Source organism: Atractosteus spatula, chromosome 2, assembly GCF_055471065.1.
Source record: "Atractosteus spatula isolate fAtrSpa1 chromosome 2, fAtrSpa1.hap1, whole genome shotgun sequence".
Taxonomy (NCBI): domain Eukaryota; kingdom Metazoa; phylum Chordata; class Actinopteri; order Semionotiformes; family Lepisosteidae; genus Atractosteus; species Atractosteus spatula.
In genome coordinates this window covers 77,024,255-77,046,010 of record NC_142707.1, presented here as the reverse complement: position 1 = coordinate 77,046,010, position 21,756 = coordinate 77,024,255, and the positions used below count along the sequence as shown (strand labels likewise).

At 39.7% G+C, this 21,756-nt stretch overlaps 1 protein-coding gene across 1 annotated transcript in view; it reads right to left on the bottom strand.

Annotated features, from left to right (window-relative positions):
- Nucleotides 1–21,756, bottom strand: part of man1a1 (mannosidase, alpha, class 1A, member 1) — a 191,910-nt gene that overhangs the window by 48,121 nt on the left and 122,033 nt on the right. Inside the window, exon 5 of the mRNA XM_088929712.1 lies at nucleotides 7,220–7,314. Coding sequence (XP_088785838.1) covers nucleotides 7,220–7,314 — 95 coding nt within the window. The remainder of the gene's footprint in view (nucleotides 1–7,219; nucleotides 7,315–21,756) is intronic.

The following is a 21,756-nucleotide window of genomic DNA, read 5'->3' as shown; positions in this document are numbered from 1 at the left end:
TCCCAGCATGCTTAGGGTCGCGTATAAAAAACCTTGAAGGGCCTGGTTACCTATAATGTCAGGCAGCACGGCATCTAGAGGAGACAAGGGTGTTGTTTGGGTGTATTTAGCAGGAGCTTCAGTGACCACGACAGCTGAGCTTACTGATGCGTTATGCGCAGCGGCGTCCAAGGTGACGTCAACATTGAACTCCGAGGGAAAGACGTCCTCAGCAACGGGCCAGCGCTGCAGGCAGAGGTGCACACGCCAGGATTGTGATATCCCTGTGTTCATTGGAAGTGCAAGGAAAAACAGGCGAGAGCCTGCAGATCAACGGACTGGGGCACGAACAGCCAGCTGCATCATTGGCCGTCCAGAAAGCCGAGCAGGTTTGTGAGAGCACAGGCAACGGACTACTGAGCAGCAGGGAAGTTTGATCTGGTCAGATGACTCAGCCTTCACCATGCTCTTGGCACACATGGGTGCCATTTGTGAACCCTACAGCCCTGAGTGCTGGGGGCCAACAAGTGAAGGGTTTTGATATTCTAAGATGTAGAGAGAATTTTCCTGGCATGGTTTGGGTCATCCACAGAGCACAAAGGGTTTGATGAGCGTGACGCTGATGTTATCCTAAAGCTTGCTCAGTCACTAGATCTGAATCAGGCGTTTATGGGATATTCTGGTACAATGCCTGAGAATGCATTTTCCACCTCCATAAACCAGGCGTGAAGCGAGTGATTACTGAGCGATGGCACACTGGTGTTTCCATTTTTGGTCCACTACCTGCACGTTCCTGTTCCTGTGTGGGTCGCTTTTCACCTGCCAATTTCAGATTTCATCTGCCAAGCATTTGTCCTCTTGATTATAGAAAGCAGAGTAGAAATGCCATGTGTTCTGTGATTTTGTCAAAACTCTACACTAGACCTTACATTGTCCCTGTAAATGAGAGAAAAACTCCATTCACAGTGAAGACTTTGTCAGTAAAAATGTATACAGAAGGGCAAGTACCTAAGCCATCAGAGTAAGTGAGCTTCACCTTTAGGTACGTACAGACATCCTAATTAAGGGACCCATATGCAAATAAATACATCCAGAGAAGCCTGCAACAATCCCATTTGCATTTTTGTTCTTATACATGATTCCTATATATGTATATATATGAATATATTTATATATTTTATAAATATTTATAAGCCGATTTGTGGAAGCAGTGTAGAATCAGCTTATCTAGTTTAATCAACAAATGCTTGGAAAAAAAACTGATGTTCAAACATGAGATGGTGCTCATGGGAAATTTCCTTCATTTCCATCTGCAGCAAAGTGCCTGGAGCATCCCTGAGACTTCACCCCCACGGGGGAAAGTACGATTACTACCGCAGGGGCCTCGACAACAATAAACAAATGTTTATTCTGCTAAGCATGAAATAACAAACCCCATATCCAAACCAGAGCTGCCCACAGGAAAATTAAAAAATAAAGAAAAGTTCAAGATGTCACAAGAAACTCTTCCATAAAAAACATTATTTTCTATATTTAAACAGTCTGTGATATGACCATGATCTAATGCACTAAAGATATTAATACATGTTTTTATTTGGAAAAATCTGGATCCGACCGCAATAATCAATATCACTGAGTCAACACTTTAAAGACTCAACGTTGTTCATTACTACAGCATGACCCAGATTTGGCCAAAAGTGAACTTGTTACTGTTGCTGCTGAAGTTGTGCATTAGATTCTTCTGTAGCTTTCACTCATTACATTCCCAGATGTGTCTCATGGCGCTCATGCCAGGTATGGAGGTATGTGGCTGGCAAGTGTTTGGTAGAGACAACAACTGTGACACCTGTAGAATATTTCAGTGCACATTTACTGCAGGGAGACAATGGCACAAGCCATACCTCCAGAACCACTGATTTAATTTGAAATCAGTGTGGGGTTTCAGTACTCTGACAAGCACAATTTGCAATATCAATTTGCAAAGCAATTACATGTTTGACATTGTTGTGGTGAATTCTTTGTGTCAATGCAAGCAAAAATCTCAATTTTCTGCTCTGGAGTCTTAAATAGTGCACCTATTTCTACTTCTACACTTCATTAAAAATGCATTGTCCAGGTAAAGCACTGAAAATTCATATAATATCGAACTGATAAGCCAATTTTATGGTTTATCTAGTTCATTTGTACAGAAGGCCTCTGCAGTATAGTGATTTATGTAGGTGAGCTTTCTTTGCTCAGTTAAGGACGAATCTTCTCCTTTAATGATCATGGATTAAAGGCTTATTTTCATTGGCCACTGAGGTGAGAATCTCATAAGCACCCTATCGGGGGAGACTGTGGTTCTGATAGCACATGAGAAGAAGAGAATGTGAAAGCAGCAGCAAGCCTGGCTGGTGTAATAAACCTGGAATCACTGAACATATTCAGTGAAGCAGCAGTCTGGCAGAGCCTTAAGGGCTACACTGTCCTCAATATTATACATGAATCCTTAAGCACTGGCACTGTACCAATGGTCCTTAAAACTGCTGCCATTACCCCCGTGCCAAAAAAGCCTAACATGGCTCTCGACAACCTTAACAATTTTTGCCCCATCTCCAACTTACCCTTTCTTGCAAAAACTCTAGAACATGCTGTCACACTTCAGTTACATAATCACCTCATGACAAACAACCTTTTCGAACCCCTCCAATCTGGCTTCCGTCAACTTACAGCACAGAAACTGCTCTGGTCAAAGTCACTAACGATCTTCTAATAGCTTCTGATTCTGGTTCTCTTTCTACTGTATACTCATCCTTCTTGATCTCAGTGCTGCTTTTGACACTGTTGACCATAACGTCTTACTTTCTCGTCTTGAGACTGTGTTTGGAGTTTCTGACACTGCTCTCAAATGGTTCAAATCTTACCTCACTGATCGCTGTCACTTTGTCTCTTTTAGTGGGTACAGGTCTGAGATTGGACTTGTTAAGTCTGGTGTTCCTCAGGGCTCAATACTGGGCCCCTTGCTCTTCAGCATTTACATGTTTCCACTTGGTCAGCTTTTAAGATCACATGGCCTCAGCTATCATTTCTACGCTGACGATACTCAGATATACATCCATACCAAACCTGACACTGATGTGGCTGTCTCTATTCTATCTAATTGCATCTCTGACATAAAAATTTGGATGACTCAAAACTTCCTTCATCTTAACTGCGACAAGACTGAAGTCATGCTTATTGGTACCCCCATCAACTTCGTAAAGCAAATCCTGTAACCCTATCTGTAGATGGCTCTGTACTTGAGCTTCAATCTAAATTGAAAAACCTTGGGGTTATATTCGATTCTGGCTAAACATTCAACCCACATGTGCAGCATACTGTCAAAACATCTTTTTTTCACCTCAGAAATATCGCTAGACTATGCCCTATGCTATCACTAACTGTGGCTGGAAAGCTGATCAACACATTTGTGTTCTATCAAAACGACTACTGTAATGCTTGCTGGGGTATCTAAATCTACTTTGAACAAACTGCAGTATGTTCAAGATTCAGCAGCCAGAATCCTGACCAGGTCTAGTGCAAATGATCACATTACTCCTATTATGGAGTCCTTGCACTGGCTTCCTGTCAAATTCCGTGTGGACTTTAAAATCCTCCTGCTCACCTGTAAGGCCCTGCCATGGCTTGGCACCTCAGTAACTGTCTGAACTATTATTGCCCTACTCCCCACCTCGCAACCTTCGCTCTTCTTACTCTGGTCTCCTTACTGTCCCCCAAGCCCGTCTACATTGTATGACAGAGTGACAGGGCCTTCTCCTGTTATGCCCCCAAGCTCTGGAACTCTCTCCCCAATGAGAGTCACCTTCTCTAAACTCCTTCAAATCCAGACTCAAAACCTTTTTCTTTAGAAGAGCCTTTACTTAACTGGTTCCATTCTTCACCCCTCTGCTTTTCTTAGTACCACCATCCACGGTCTCCTCTGTATATTGAAATTGTGTTTTATCTTGTGTGTTCTTTTAATTTATTGTTGTTGTCATTCTGTAAAGTGCTTTGAGAAGCCACCTTTAAAGGCGCTATATAAAATAAAGTTAATTATTATATTATTACAAGAGGAACCTAGGTCTTCATCTTCAGTAACAAACACCTGCCTTGCATGATCTGACAAAGTTGCAATTATCATCTCATGACTGCAGAACTCAGTAAGCAAAAGCACTTTTCATAATGCACCTGCACATTAATTAGCTGGCACTCTCCAGCTACAGCATGCAACTTCACTTTGGTACTCCTATGACAAACCCGGATACTTCACATAAAGTTTGCACAATAATTCAGAGAATGTGTCTTTCGTGAGAGCAGGAAAAAATGCAAATACTGTATGCACTTGTGACACTCCTTTGAATAGAAATAATAGAATCGAAAGAGAATAATGACTAATATTGTAAGTAGTAATCAAGTTTTAAAAAAATGTTAATGCAGAATTCTACATGTATAGGGCATTTCATTGCACTTGTGCATATGACAAACTAAAGAGAACTGAACTGAATTCCTAATTGGAAGAAGGATTACCTTCAGAAGACCTACTGTAAGTAGTAAAATGTGCTTTACTGCAGAGATGTCTGGTTTAAAGGACACAGAGAATTCCGTAGTACTTCCAAGCAGAAACTTTTAAAATACTTTAAATTTCTAAACTATCATTTAATTTTTTCCTTCCATGTGCCAATAAAAAATGGACTAGCTAAATAAAGCTTGTACGACCAAAATCTTTATTCCACTACAGTGCTGAGCTCTGCAAGGTTTTCCTGCACTTTCAGGTTTCTGGAGCTGCCTGAGCCTCCTTCTAGATTAGAACTACACGCTGATCACATATATCTAGTGTTACTACTCATACTTTATCATGATAATTAAACTTACAATCTAAATGCACTTAATAAGCAGGCATGCTGTTCAAAATTCAATGCTCATATAACAACAAAAGACTGTGATTAACATTATGGACATACTGTTTATCAATGTCATCTTCATTCATCGGCGTGTATGGAGAGCTACAGCAGATGGATTAGGTGTGCAGGACAGTGATTTAATTTGTGACTTCTAAGGGAAGTATTTGAACTGTTTTGATTAAATTATCAGTTTTTTACTATGTCCACAATTATTCCCCGTAGCTAAAGAACAGTTATGAGATTACGTCAATAGCTATAAGATATTTACAAAAACCCTTTACGTACTGTAAATTGGAAATTATGTCATGCTTAAATACGGTAGCTCAGTATCACCATGACAACATAGCTTTTAATAACAAATTTGACAAATGAAACAGAGTATAGAGGAAAAAAAAGGAATGAGATGATAAAAGCCATCTTTTTAATGATATTCCCTTTGTGCGGAATATTTCAGGTGCACTTTTTTACTATTTTTTTTTCTGAGAAAGAACAAACAGTACAGTTTGGCTTTGCTGTTAAATCACACAACTTGTATTTAAAAATGCATTAAGGGTTAAAATGAGCAATGAGCTCATACCCACAACTGGAACCTGTAATGCTTTATGCAACACAGAACTAGTGCACAACAGATTTTGTGGATTTTGAACATCCACTTTCGTAAAGCCTTTGCTAATATTATAGTCTCATATGTAAAATGCATTGAAGCCTCTGGTACAAGCAGTTCTGTCTTAAATCTATTTTATCTCAGGCTCCAGTCTAAGAGAATGTGTTCCATTCAGTCTGGATCTATATCTGTATCAGGAGGAAAAAGGAAAAATTATTAAAGCATTAAAAATATTTCTAGGAGACCCTTCATGTGTAGAGGCACCCCAAAGCATTGATTTGTTTGCTGGAAGAGTATGGGTTTGCTATCAATGACACATATATCAATCACAAGACAATAGATGCAGGCTGAAATAGAACATGTTATTTTGAACACATTAATGAGGCTTTGGGAATAATTACATAACACGTTAAACTTCTTAAAATGGATTGAGGAATATCAAAGCCTTTCTAATCTGTAAGAAAATGAATGGGACTGTCATCTTCAAGACTTGCTCTTAGTATTGAGGGTAAATGTTTGCAGATTTTGGAACGATACAAATAAAAAAATGTTTCTGTATTTCATTCTGTAAAATGTAAAATCTTCTGTGTAAGAGGATGGAAAGTGATTACATACATTTCTTGGCAAATAAATTACAGTACTGTGAGTCTACCACAGAAAACATATAAAACTGACCTTGGAAAATGGGCAGTGATCATTTCGAGCAATGTCCTCTAGTTGAGAGTAATGCACAGTCCTCACTCAAAAACTGTTATTAACTAATGTTAATATTTAAGTTTATAATTTTATATATTTTATAAGTTTATATGATAGAGCACTCATTAGCTCTTTGAGATTTAAAGCACGACCACTCCAATAATATCTGCAGTAGTATCACCTATATATACAGTGGAAGAAAAATCCTACAATTGCTGAGAATCGTCACGAACTGCTAACTATAGTAAATTTGTACATCTGTTGCAATTACAGGGTTTGACTTCTGACAAACAGGAAGCACACAGTACAGAACTAGAAGGTTTGATCAATATGCCATTAAATAATTGTGGGTGTCCAAAGATAATGACATGAATTTGATGTAGATGAGATAATTATCGGTTGCCAACTGTCTGCTGAATCCTAAAGATATTTAAAAAACGTGATGGAATAAACGATTAAGATAAACATAATGCACTTTAAGTTTTCAGCAAATTGAGATGCTTCGGCTACTACTCCGTGGTTAAAAGTACAAAACGAGCAAAGTGATGTTTTAGTTTGATGATCTTCCATTATTACACTTGAGCAGCACTGTGATAGGAACTGGCCCATAAAATAAATACAGCAAGTAGCAGTTCGGAGTTCTGCCAGAACAGTTACTATCCAACTTCAGTTACTTCTCCAGAAAGAAATGTTTATTGTTTTTAGGTTCTCCAGATGCAACACATCCAACACTTAAAGCACAAACTTTTAAAAGTCTGTGTGTTTCAACAGCACTGTTGTATTTGGACAAAATAAAGATTGCAAAAAGATATTTATAATGTTAGCACTAAGACACAAAATTACACAAAACTCAGTAGTGTCGTGGGGAAATACTGCCATTCTTAAAACAAAGGAGGATCCTCAGTGCTTGCGTAGTGCTGTCATTAATCCAAAAAGAAGCATGTGCAGCAGCACAGGCAGCAATATGAAAACAGTGGTGGCTGACCAGTGTAAAAACGAGAAGCAGCAGCTAAGAACTGACCTCTTCAAATTCAGCAGGGCCCATGGGACGCCGGTGGGGGTTTTGAAGGCTGGCAAAAGCTTCTCTCCAAGCTCCACTGCTTTCTTTCTGTACACCTAGGGAAGAAAAAAAAACATTTAAAAGATTTACAGTGCTCTTCTTAAGTACTGCGACAGCTAAATGAAAACTGCTATTTTTGCTTTCTACTCAAGCAATTCGGGTTTGAGATGAAAAGATGAATTAGAGAAGAAAGCACAGGATGTCACCTTTTATTTCTGGGTACTTCTGTATTTAGACAATATCTTGTACCGTTTTACAATAATAACACTACTTTTGTTCAGTGTAAGTATTGGGACAATGGGCTGGTCAGGGGTTTCCTGTGGCGCTGATTGGGCAACACAAAAGAGCTGAGAACATGTGGTGCTGGACTGAGCCTTTTCTGCTCCCCTCGGAGTCAACAGATCTAAACCAACATGAAGACTAGAGAACTGTCCCTGAAAGAAAAGCAAGCACTTTGGATGCTGAAAGAAAGGAAGAATTTTATTCAGAGCCATAGCACAAAAATGGGCAGCAAAATCAACAATCCTGATTATCTTGAAAAAGAACGAAACCACTGGTGTACTTAGCAAATGGTAACGCCCAAGTCAGCAGAGGAAGACAACAGCAGCTGATGACAGAAAAATGATCAGAGCTGTGAAGAAAAACAAAACAGCTGTCTCTGAAATCACCTTCAACCTCCACAGTACACGGGTGAAGGTATCACAATCTGCTGTTTGCAGGAGATACTGACGGCAGAATTGAAGAGGCTACACTGCAAGACACAGACCTCTCATCAGCACTAAAAGTCCAGATTACAATTTGATAAAAAGTACAGAGGTGAGCCAGTAGAGCTCTGGAATAAAGTGTTATGGACAGATGAGACAAAGACCAACCCCCACCACAGTGATGGCAAGGTGAAAGTGTGGAGAAAGAAAACAAACTGCAGGTGAACCACAGCACCAGCTCGTCAGCGAAACAGGGTGGAGGCAGTGTCAGGGTTTGGGACCGCACAGCCGCCCCTGGGACTGGCTCACTCATCTTTATCGATGATGTAACTAATGACGGTGGCAGCAGAATGACTTCGGAAGTGCGCAAGAAAAGACCGACAGACTCATTGGCCGGGGCTTCATCATGCAGCAAGACAATGACCCCAAGCACACTGCCAACGCAACCAAGGAGTTCATCGGGGGAAAGTGGAAAGTCTTGGACTGGCCAAGCCGATCTCCTGATTTAAATCCAATCAGACATGCATTTCACTTGCTGACAAGGAGCTTAAAGACGGAAACCTCCCAAAACAAACAGCCATTGAAAATGGCTGCAGCAGAGGCTTGGCAAAGAACAAGCCAAGCGCTTGAGTATACAGCAACAATTTTGACTTCACTGCCCCAACACCTATGGAGGGCACTGTATGTACTGTAACTTAATCTCTTTTAAAAAAAAAAAAGCCACTTCAGAGACACATCCCGAAGGCAAGCGACAGCAGCTTTTTTAAATCTGAAATCCCTAAGCGATCCTTGGGATTACTTTCACCACAGCTGGTGTCATCTTAACTGTTCTGTGCACAGTTATGGCACTGTATCTGGCTCTATACAGCTCCTGTAGGGGGCTGTATTTGTGAATGATGTTTGCAGGATTCTGTGATGATAACTGAGATCCTGCAAAGCATAGATAAGATTGTATCTTTAAATACAGCCCGGGGAGTGTCCTGAGTTGTTTTGCATCCTGCATTTCATCAGCACACAAAATGGCTTTGACAACTTTAATCTCAGTTAACAGAAACTTTCAACATGTTTAATCAGAGGGAAGCTGTTATTAAGCAAAGTGAAAGGAGGAGCAGACTGTCAAAAAGTTTTCCTCTAAGAAAAGAACATTTCATGTCAGAAACAAGATAAATGAGACCTACTTCTGTATGGACATCTTACAATGTGATACTGCTTGATTTATTTGTCTCTGGTTTGACGTCTTATTCCCAAATAAAAAACACACTGATCGTCGTTTTTCAATTTATTTACAGTCTTTTGAAAAAAAGGTCCTTACTCATTATCAAGGAAGTGCTGTTTGTTTAACGAAGAACTGTTTACTTGTGCTTTGTATGTGACCAGTGTTCTTGCAAAAGCATGTGCAATACATGTGCAATGAATTGTAGGGGGAGGTGCCAAGATTGTAGTGCTAGGAAAACATCTCTGAGGTATTTTTAACCAAAAATACTTGACAGTCGCTCAGCTACAACCAAGCAATCACTTACTCATGTCATGAATAGGATAAAAATCAGGAAAATAACGATAACAAACAAGACAGAAATTCCTGCCTTCTGAGGATGTTTCTGTATTTTAAAAAGATGTCAGATACAAGTACTGTGCAGAAAAAAAACTTCAAGATGAAACATTCACATACAGCATGTGAATTTGATGACTCATATATTAGTGCTAGGTTTACTGTAAAAAATACAGAAAAGCTCTATTTGTGAGTATAGTCCCAAGAGGACACTGTATCCACTGTGCCTATAGTGTACCACAAAACACTTCTGAGAGAAACTGCAAGAATGTATAACTGGAGAAAAAAATTAGACCACGTTCAGAAAATCCAATTTTTTGAATCGCTGCAGCACACTCCAATTTTAACTTGTAAGGGCTTAACTAAATGAGAAATCATAACTTCAGCTTAGCACAAAAGTTTAGAAAAAGAGTCCAGGTTTTCAGCTTCCAATTATTTAAAGAACAAGCAAAACATATACATTCTGTAGAATAATTAGAGTTCATATTTTAAAGAGGGTTGAAGATGTGAAAAAAATTAAAATTATTCTCAAACTACTTATTTCCAAATGAAGCAAATTATTAGACCATGATTTCTTTCGCCTTATCTTAATTAATATTATTCAGTCCAATCAAATGCATTCTAATGATACATCTCATGATACCCAGTGTTTGATTCCTAGATCCTACTACTTTCTTACAATCTGATACTCAACATTTTTTTTGTCTATTTTGAACTAGGATTGCAAATCAAAACATTTCATAATTAATGCACATAATTAGGGTCTTTATTACAGTTATCATGTCTTACAATTTTGTGAGCAACTGTACTTTCTGATTTGCCACAGCCAAGTCCATCGCAATATATCATAGATATCGTCCTGTGACACCTGTAAGGGGCGGAGGTTTGAGAAAACGGCAGTGTCGAAGCATCTCGGATTCCATCCATGGATGCCCTTGATCCATCCTTCCAACATCAAGAAGCAATATTAGCAGATCCTGGGAGGCACTGGGCACTGGGCTCAAGGCAGGGCATGTAGGGCAACTAAGAGAAGACAACTAACACGTCTCTTGATTGTGGGAAGAAGCTGGATCTGGCAAAGACCTCAGAGGCTGCGGGGGACATGCAAACTCCACACAGAAGGTACTGCAGAGCTGTGGGCTGTGAGGCAGCAGCTCTGACCTGCCACCCCGAAGATGCCATCAAAAATCGTAAATATGGCACAGGACCCTGACAAACTAGATCCTACCTGCGTAACATGTGCTGAATTCCTGAGGTTTGTTTTTATTCAATGTCTGGGGATAAAACAGGAGAATCTAACTGGTTAACAGCCACTAACTAAAGCAGAACACATTACATTCCCATTACTTTCAAAAAACAACCAACTTGAATTACCAAGCTACAGCATTTTTCCTATGAATATTCTTTCTTGGGAAGAATAAAAAATAAGTGAGGGCAGTTACAGTATATCAAGACAAATATAAACTGAAAAGTCATATGGTTTGGATCAGAGCAACTCACTCAACATGAATAGGAACATAACAAAAAGTTACAAACAAAAGGCATCTATTTTTCCATATCTAGCCCATTTATATGTTAGTAGTTAATTGATCCAAGGATCTCATTAATCTATTTCTTGAAAGAAGCCAAGGTATCGGCTTCAACAACATGGCTGGCAGCTTGTTCCATACTCCCACAAACCTTTGGGTAAAGAAGTGCCTCCTGTTCATTGACTGAAAATGCATGTCCAAGCAGTTTCCACACGTACCTCAGGTTCATGTTTCACTGTTCATTTTGAAGAAGTCTGCTAGGTTGACTTTGTCAGTCCTTGATGATGATTGTATCATGTCCACTTGTAATCTTCTCTATTCAAGACTAAAGGGTTCTGTTCCTTCAGCCTTTGAGTGTAGAACCTTCCCTTAAGCACTGGAATCCATCTGGTTGATCTTCTTTGCACAGAATCTAGAGCAGCAATAGCTCTGGTGTCGTCATGACTGAACTGTACACATTCTTGAAAATGAGTCACTAGTGCATTACACAACTTTAATATTACATCCCTTGATTTAAATCCTATGCTTTTAATTATATATCCCAGCATTCTGATTCCCTTTTTAATCCCTTCCCCACATGGTCTATGAGTCGTAAATGTTATGAATATTTGTCACCATAAACAATTAAGTCTTATTCATAAAGAGTCTCTTTTGTGTCAGCTTTCAAATTTTGTATATATTTATATATATTTGGTACTTGCATGCAAAATAGCCAAAAAAAATTGAAAAATTGTTTTGGAATACATGTAATGTGCTCCTTCTGCAGTGTTTGCCAGTCCTCCTAATTTGGAGTCATCTGCACCCCTAACTAGTTCACTGACTTATATAAGAGAAGCAGAGCAGTGGTCCCAGCACAGAAACCTGTGGCACTCCACTGATTACACCACCCCTTCACACCTGTGGCTCCTGAAGGCTGCTCTGTTACTGTGCTTCCATGTAACCATGTAACCAGTTCCTTTATTGCTAAATTGATCTTGCTAATTATCAATCAAATAATTTAGGAGTTGGTTGTAGCAAAATCATATCATGGAGCAGACTGGAGGGGTTGAAGGTTGAATAGTTCTGATTTAGAGGATATCCGAAATCTAAATTGTTAAAAAAATAGAAGTTGCCTAGGTGATTTTTTCATGTGCCTTGCAAACAAACGTAAACTTAATAAGTCAAAATCCATTTAGAAAGAAAACAATACCTTATCCATAAACCCTTATTCCTGACGTACTATATTACTGAAGCTGTCAAAATAAGCAAGCCAAGAAGCCCTTTGTGTTCCACTTGCAGATAGGACTGTACACAGCACTTAACAAGATGTATTGCTTTCTTTGCTGCCTGTGACTGGAGCTCCCAGCAGGACAGAACAGGAATTATTCTGCAAGCTTACGGAGAAGTGCCCAACATTGACAATACTCCGCGCGAAGTTCCCTATGGATGCTGCAGACAGCCAGAGCCCTAACCATCTCCCTGTGTCACTGATCAGGAGACACCTTGTGACCCCAGTGGAGTCTCTGCTTGGTGTACCAATCCTTGTTCCACTGCACTGGCAAGGTCTTATTAAACCAGGCACGCAGTAAAGCACATGAACCATGCCCGTCCTTAACTCAACACCCCAGGAAGGGCCTGCAGTTATTTTCCCTAGAGGCCATTAACTATAAGGACAATGGTAATGTAAGACTAGAAATGGGTGATTAAGGCCCTCTCTTTAAACATCTGTAGATTTATAATGCCTTTACCTCCAAAGTCCAACTCTGCTAAACCGAAATGTTCTCTCAGCAAAGTACGATTTCCCCTTTTACAGTCATACATCTAAACCTCAACACAATATATCACCTCTAAATGTCACTTTTTTATTCTGAAATGTACTTCAAAGTTTTTGTTGAAACTAAACATTATTAGCACTTGTGCTTTGCACAATCATTTATAATCATTTATACCAGAAGGTACACCTCCAACAGTACATTACCAATACATAACAGCTACACAATGCTTATGTGTGATGTCAAAGACAATGTCAGCTTACAATATTTAAGAGATCAAAGCTTTTTTTTTATCGCTATTGGCTTCTTTCTTGATTCACTGAGACAAATGACCATGATGGCAGCTGCTCTGCACTTTTGCCGAACAGTCAGTTTAACACTCGCAATGCGACTCCGCTTCTGGGTCCAGGCCCAGACTGACAGCGACATCACCCCCGGGGAGCCAGCTCGAACCCGAACCGTGGCGACACTCAGGGGCGAGGAGAAAGACAAGAGGGCGATGAGCATCAGTACCGAAGGAAAGGTAATCGCTTGAGTCACAATCGAGAAATGTAGACCGAGACTGAAGAAAAAGTACATTCTTCACCCTCAATCCACCTCCAGAATAGAACTGGAACCAAAATATAGCTAAACAAAATATCTGATGGCAAATTACTGAAACAGTTGACCTGTAATTTGTATCCATCCAAATATAAAAGCATCCTTTATAAAAGCAATTGATAAAAACAGCTTCAAAAGAAAAAAAAACTCAACTTCATCGTGAAACAAATGTCTCGGGTATCCTTCTTATAGACACTATTTGTTTTGTGAGCTCCTCATAATGATCTTGAATAGTGGTCTTTGAGTGGCTTAATCAAAGCAATTTAATCCCTGTAACCTAATAATAAGATCGGCCCTTCAGTCACTTTACAGAACAAAGAACAAAAAGGCAACAGCTTAATATATCTTTACAAGTCATGAAATCTGAGGCCAAGAATTTGTGGTCACTGCACCTGCTAAACTCAGCGGATGTTCATCAAGTAATACTAGTTCACTGAACATCCCAATATGTTTGCACTCTTGCGAATTCTACAAGTATTGGCCTGTAATATTTGGAAACTTGGCAAGACATTTACTATAAATGTAAAAAAAACATTAGGCATCCCTCAAAAGCTTTACAACGTTTATCTACAAAAAAAGTATTTGAAAAGTGAAAAAGTATTTTCCCCCATGCGGATTTCCTCTATTATTGCAAATTTTTTACACTGAATGTTTTCAGGTCTTCAACCACAGTCTAATATTAGATAAAGTATATTAGACCTGAGTGAACAAATAACACTTTTTTAACTTATTTTAATTATTTAACTAACAAAGTTATCCAACTAGAAGTTCTGTGAGGAAGAGTGGGCTAACATTCCTCCTCAACGATGTGAAAGAATTACAGGAAGTGTTCGGTTGCAGTTATTGCGGCTCAAGGTGGCGCAACCAGTTATTAAGTGTAAGAGGGCAATTCGTTTTTCACACAGGGGATATGGGTGTTGGGTAACTTTGTTTATCAAATAAATGAAATAATAATAATAAGTGTTATTTATTCACTCAGGTTCCCTTTATCTATTACTAGATTTTGTTTAAAGATCTGAAAACATCAGTGTGCCAAATATGCAATAATAGCGGAAATCAGGACAGGGGGGAAATTCTGCGTATAAAAGCTGAAAGAAAACGAACCGCAAGCCTGGGTAATCTCCTGCATATTCATCCAGTGCAAATGTGATCCCCCTGCTTGTTCCGCCATGCAGTGTTTCAGGACTATGACAGCCCATCACATACAATGGGTGATTCTGTGCACTGCAAGCCAGCAGATTTACAAGTGCACTGACTGACAAGCATGGGTTTCCAGGCTGGACCGAGGTGAATAACTCGACAGCACATGTTCTGCACCTAACAGGCTGGAAAAGACCAGTCAATTCTTCTTTCAATAAGCACTAAAGCTGTACAATAACTTTAAATTAATGCCGCCTATTACACAAAACGTCTATAAAAAATGTCACATTTTTCTTTTATAACATTACATATCTATTTTTTATTCTTTCTAGATTTTTATTGCACAGCTATGAAGCCTCATGCAGAAGATAAAGTGAAGAAGAGCTTTGGGAGACATTTCTGAAAGGGCACTTCAAGGCTATTACAGCCCAAACTCGCATTTTTCTTTAGTCAGCATATTAACTTGGTAAAACGACGATGCCTCCACCCCTTTCCTCTCCTATCTGTTAGCCTAGTGAGGACACCTGAAATCTGTGGCACCGACAGGATATGACAAGGGATTTCTTCTTAATTAGGGCTACCTACAGATCTCCACGCTGTGACCTCCCAGTTCAGTGTCTGGGTCTGGGGCACACCGAGCTCCTGCAGGGCACTGCTGGTCCAGTGTGTGAAAAGTGTCCCTATTAACAGGCACAGGCTGCTCTTGTTTAGGGCTGATCCCCATTGATATGATCCACGGCACTTCATCACATAATATTACTATGGTTAAGAAATATTTATGCACACAACGTAAATATTCAAAGCTCTTATGAGAATGCAAAACTCTACGTCCATATACATCATTGAACAGAATAAACCTCCAAAAACGTGCCTTGTTTCTGGTTTTATTGCAAACACTGAATCACCAGGAGATATATACATAATAGTGCCTAATGCAAGGATGACAGAGCTAAGAAAGATTGCTTGAGAGGAGTCTCACTACAGAGAGATCTGGCACTGCATGAAATGCTCTCTAACATGGACATAAATTTAGGGCAGGATGTGTAGAATTCAATTCGGCGCAATCAGGACACTGAGCGAAAGAGACTGCTGCCATACATTTTTATAAAGAGTAAGCACTGCAGCATTAGAGAGTGTGGCAACGTTCCTCTGTAACAACCCCAGCAATAACCACAGTCGAATTGAAGCTTAAAAGCAAATCTCCATATCCAAAAACACTACGCTGATCAGATAATTGTAAAAACAAATGTAATGCCTAATGGTGTTAATACAGAGTGCTGAACAGCTCTAGAGAAAAAAAAACATATTACAAAAGATAAAAAACACAATATATTTTTGTTTCTGGGCTCCATGGTGGCGTAGCAGTTAGACTGCTGTCTCTGCTGGGCGTGGGCTAACGTTCCCCTTGTGGGCATGTGAGTTCTCTCTGGGAGCTCTGTTGCCTCTCACCAGTCTGGCTGGCTGGTTTAACTGGTGTCTCTAAAATTGTGTGAGCATGTGTGTGTGACCTGCAAGTGACTGGAACAATATGCAAAATATCAACCATCTCTTGCCATCTTAATTCTTCTAGCACTCTTTCCAGAAATGGAGAAATCCTTTTCTGAGTCACAGAACATTCGTTGCACTAATTTAATGATTTAGTAAATATGTAAGAAGAGAGACAAAAAGGTTTCCTTCTACCTTCTGAATTCAATCTTACATTTCGATTCTTCTTTAATGCTCTTGGCACACGTCTTTACTCAAGATAATTCTTCTCTGGTGACCTAGTTCAAAGTGCTTCGGCTCCTGTGGGCCTTACTACTGATGAAACACACGGGGCCAATATACAAAACCACTAACAGCAGCTTAGTAACTGAATTTGGAAATGGAAGTTCAGTTTCAGAAAAAGAGATCAATATTAGGAGGTTAGTAAATATATCATTAAAGTTTAACCGTGTAATGCACATCGAAGATTTTGCAAAACTGTTTTTACCCCAACAGTTTTGAGGATACAGCTACAGGAGAATTAAGATATAGGTATAGATATAGGAAAAGGTCAATAATATTCTCAGATCTATAAAAACTATAATACATTTACAATCCATACCTGAATAAATTAGTATTCCCAGTATTCATGAATAAAAGGATTATACTTTACAATATGTTATCATTACAATATACAGTGTCACAACCTGATAACCACATCACTTGCAGACACCGTTTTTAAAATTATACAAAAATCATTAAAAAAGCCATTATCTTTACTGTCTTGCTTGGTTGTATTGATGTAATTTGCTTTCTGGCAACATACTTTCCAAGATAATTATATTTCAATAGTCACTGTGCTTTCTCAAATTAATCCATTCAATTTTAATCACAGGGTTAGTCTTTAAGGCATGTGCTGTACCATGACAGGTACAAGAAACATAATTGATTCCTTTTAAAACTCAGCTGACATTTTTATTATGCGACAGATAAAATTTAACACAGAGGTATCAAACTCATAACAATGCAGCCTGAATGCCCAATGACAGTCAGAGGATGGATTGTGCAGAAAGCGCATGATTTCATACGGGCAGAGGCCGGTGCAGCTTCACGGTTCCTGGGTCCTGGGTTCGATTCCAGCCTGAGGGGAACTTCTGTGCATGTTCTCCCTGCGTGTGTGTGGGCTTTCTCCCGGTGCTCTGGCCTCGGCCCCTTAGTCTAGCCCGGGTTGGTCAATGCTGTCCCAACGTGCTTGTGTTTGACGGGTTTCCTACCCAGAGTGCAGCACAGCCCTGCACGCTATATTTCCACAGGTTTTAGAATGCCGCTGCTCTCACTAGGAACCTGTAGTTATCTGATAATGGGCAGATGGAATGCAAGATGCATGAACTAATCTGTTTTCTACAGAACTGTGCATCTTTCTCATCACAGCGCACTTGAATTCACCTTTATATGTTGCTACGTCGTGCTTTTGTTATTAAAATGGAAATCAGCTGCCAAGAAAGGCCGTTTCTGTGGGGAAAAACAGGAAGCAGCTTTCGGACACCGCATGGTGAATTTTCCATTGCGGTCCACTTCTCAGGGACTACATAGCAACCAGTGAAAAAATAACAGGCCAAGGGAACAGTGGAGAATCATCTATTTATTTAGAAGCTCAGTATGGTGGTAATGGGACAGATTTATTGGCTCGGGTTTTCTTTGAACACCCCTCAGAATGGAGGTTGGTGTTAATCAGAGTTTCGAAATACAACTTGTCTAAATGATTTACTACAGAACGACTCTATGTCACAGATTACATTATAAAAGTAACTTTGAAAAGCTGCATTATGTTTTGGAAGTTGCAGCCTGAGAACCTAGTTAGGGAAAAAAAGGACAGGATGTGTAAAGATACAAAGATGTGTCATTTGCACACAGCAATAACCCTAAACAGAATCAAATCATCAGCAGTCACACAGCATCCATGACATACAGAGATATTAGTATACTTTGGCTATTTTTATTTTCAGCTTCCAAAATTTCCTTTTATTTACAAAAACGAGAAAGGAGGTATTTTACCTTAAATCTTTAATCTGGTTTAGTCGAGGAAAAGGGCAAAATTAACATTTAAGTCCATAATTAAAGATCATCTTTTTATTTTAGTCTGAAAAATTAATTCAGATATGCCCTCTATATTGAATAAAATACTCTAACATGGCTAGATTTTAACTTCAAATAGTACACCCCTGCTGTTGCAAACCTGTAAGATTAAAGTGCTCTCTGTGGCTTACAAACTGATGAACCTCATAACTGACTTTTATTTAAGCATAATGCCTTTCCAGACAATAGCATATAATGTCACTTCGCAAGAACTGTCATTTCTTCCAAAAAGAACTGTCTCACTGGTATTTTATGGCACCTGCAGAGATATGAGACATAAATAAAAAAATAAAATAAAGACGGGCATTTCCCAGAACCCCAAATCACGGAGGCTGTTAAGCAATCATTCTCTATGCAAAATCCATCACTTTTAACGGAGGTAGACCAGGCAGCACAACATGAGCTAATACTCCATAAATCAATAGATCACAAAATGAGTCACTGCCAACCTACTGCAGAGGAATTCGGCATAATGGAAAGCAATAGTCTTTGTGCTGCTGCCTATGATATTCCCCCACAGGGATCTGGTCTGAACGGCGCACATCACAGCAGCACACATACTCTTCTCTGTTTTTTTTGTGTTAAGCAGTGCAAACTGCTCCCATTTCAGATTTTTGGTGTGTTTAAAAACGATATTTTTTAAGACTTGACATGGCCCCACACTAAAAACCTGAAGCACATCAGACTGCATTCTGCTTATTGGTCTGGTTGACAGGACATCCTTCATTAACTGTTTTTACAAACATAAAGGAAACCGATACAAGTATTCTTGATTATTTTTTACTTTAAATTTGGGGCTTTGAACTGATTTCTATATTTACTAGACTTAAAATATTATTTTGATTTAAGAAACCAAAAAATAAATAATGTTTCTTTAATATTTATCAGCTTATTCTTTGACTTTCCATTGAGCACCAGAGGGTATCAAGTACCACGCATTTCTGAACCAGAAGGTACAAAGTTCTGGAGGACAGCTGTCTACAGGAACAGGCCATTCAGCCCGTCTGTACCGCTTAATAGTACCTCACTGAGACTCACCCAGCTGTTTCTTGAATGAAGCCGGGGTACTGAGGTCTACAGCATGGGTGAGGTATTTGTTCCTGTCTCTCACAACCCTCTGTGTAAAGACGTACCTTCTGTGCTGGGATTTCCTGCAGAACGTGAGCCCCGCAGCTCATCAGATCCCATTGCTCTCCGGCACACAGCTTTTACCATACAGTCGGGTAAACGGGCGATCCGACTTCGCAGTTTTCCCCTTTAACTCTCTCTGTCCTCTTTAGTTTAAGAAGGGAATGGAGGGTGTGAATGTCCAGTCAGCAAACAGCAAAGCAAATACAGAACTGAACCAGTCAGCACGATGCTGTTTCTACTGGTGAGGTAATATTAAAAAAGTAAAAAAAATAATCAATTATCAGAGAGGAGGAAAGTGTGGCTAACATCACTGTGAGGGCGGAGGAGGCAGACTCTTGTTCATCTTCTTGTTAATCGTTAATCCACTGCAATGGTCCGAATGATTCAGCAGAGCAGGTGCGTACCTGTGTACTATATTCTAGCCAAAGCAAGCGTTATCGGTGATGTTCTCTGTACTTCAGTGTGGAAACCTGCAAGCCCCCTCGTTCCAGATTATCTGAAGGCATAGAGCAACCGACTCTTTGTGTTACTATATCCAAAACAAAAAGCCTTAGAAACTTAATAAAATCTAAAAAAAAACTAAAACCTCTTAAATGTTTTGCCTTGCAATGAGGAACACTGATCACAGCTAATTTATCACAAAGACAACTGGCACAGAATTTGCCAATTACATAAACGCCATTTCACTTTTTTGTAAGCATTTCACAAACGAGTGTAAGGAGCAAAGTTTTAAGCAGGAGTAGTCTGGGTTCAGTCTTGGTTATGGAGGACTACTGTGTCTGGGAACTGGACACTGGAAAGCACACCCCTGCCTTAAAGCAACTAAGATTTTCAGTCATTTGCAACACTGTCAGTTAATGCATTATTTTTCGTCTTCAATTTCACTGCAATAGTCCAAGAGGTTTAAATTGCAAGTTTATACTAAACTGACGTAGTATCGAACAGGTTGTTAATTTTATTTAACCTAAATACCATCAGAGGTTCTTAAAAATAACCATGTCTAAGGACAAACAGGATAATTCTCCTACCATGTCACTGCCTGAGAACAGTAATCCAGTGCAGCAGGTGTGTAATTATGTAAACTGCAACAAGCAGGTGGGGTAGAATTGACAGGCTCTGCTCCAGATCTCACATCAATCTATACATGTGCGTATGTGTGTGTACATTTTATCTTTTCAGTGTGAGGCTTTTAATATACAAGAATCACAACCACTGATGGTAGCTTTGGTTTACTAAGACCATAAAACGGTGGTTCCCAAACATTTTTTTGCCATGATTCACCTGCAGTTTTTGGGAATGTTTTAGGAACACTGCTACTTATCAAAATCAAATTTACTAGGACGGTTGTCATAATGACCTTTATCAATATTCAGCAAGAAAAATTACAACACAGGCAATGATGATACAAAAACAATTCTAAATACCAGTTAACTGGTATCTCTGCTCATCTGTGCTTAATTAAAATGTCATAAACAGCTCTTCCTCTTTTAGATTTCAGTGAGAAGAATGGGCCTGTGTTGAGCAGAGTCAGTCAGCTCCAGACACGATCTAAGTGAGGCAGAGGCGGAGATCAAACAACAACTTTTTGCCTTGTTTGGTCTTAACTGTTGACATAGCTACACAAAGCCACAAAGACACACAAGCTATTCCACAAAAATAGCGCAAAATGCAATTAGGGTGTTTTTGGCTTTTTTTCTGACAAGGCCACATACTAATGTTTGCAACCCTTCCAAAACATCAGGAGAGATTTGAGATCCAAACCTTGGTTTCAGAGCTCAAGTAGCTCAGTCTTCTCCTTCCTGCTTTCTGACTCCACAGTTGATGGATTCAAATCAGCCATTGCTTGCTTGTAAGATGCCAGTTCTGAAAAGGTAACTGCAAAATGTCCCCTGTATTGCTGACAGATGGGTCACAGTGTTTTGCTGGAGGCTCTCAAAGTTAATTCCAGTGCCATCGCTGAACTGACAAAAGGTGAAACATCCATCACTCCACTTTCACGTGCCTTCTCCAAACTCTCAGCTTTCTCAAAATGCATTTACCTTTGTCCTACATATGCATCCTGCGCTGAATATTCACGACAGATTTAAGATGTTTACTGAATTAAATATGTAAAGTTAGCCAATCTTGCCACCTGGACTGGGTCTTGCAGACTGGGGCGGAGCTGCAGTGTGGTGGCAAAGTGGCTCAGGATCTGCGCCTGTGGCTGGAAGGCTGCCGGTTCAAATCCCGTGGCCGGCAGAGGAATCCTACTCTGTTGAGCCCCTGAGCAAGGCCCTTAACCCCAGCTGCTCCAGGGGTGTTGTATAAATGTCTGACCCTGCGCCCTGACCCCAAGCTTCTCTCCCTGTCTGTGTGTCTCATGGAGAGCAAGTTAAGAGTATGCGAAAAAGACAAATTCCTAATACAAGATCCTGTATATGGCCAGTAAAGTGATCTTATCAGATAAGATGTTAAAGCCAGCGTTGCCATCATCAGAAAACAAGCAACTGAAACT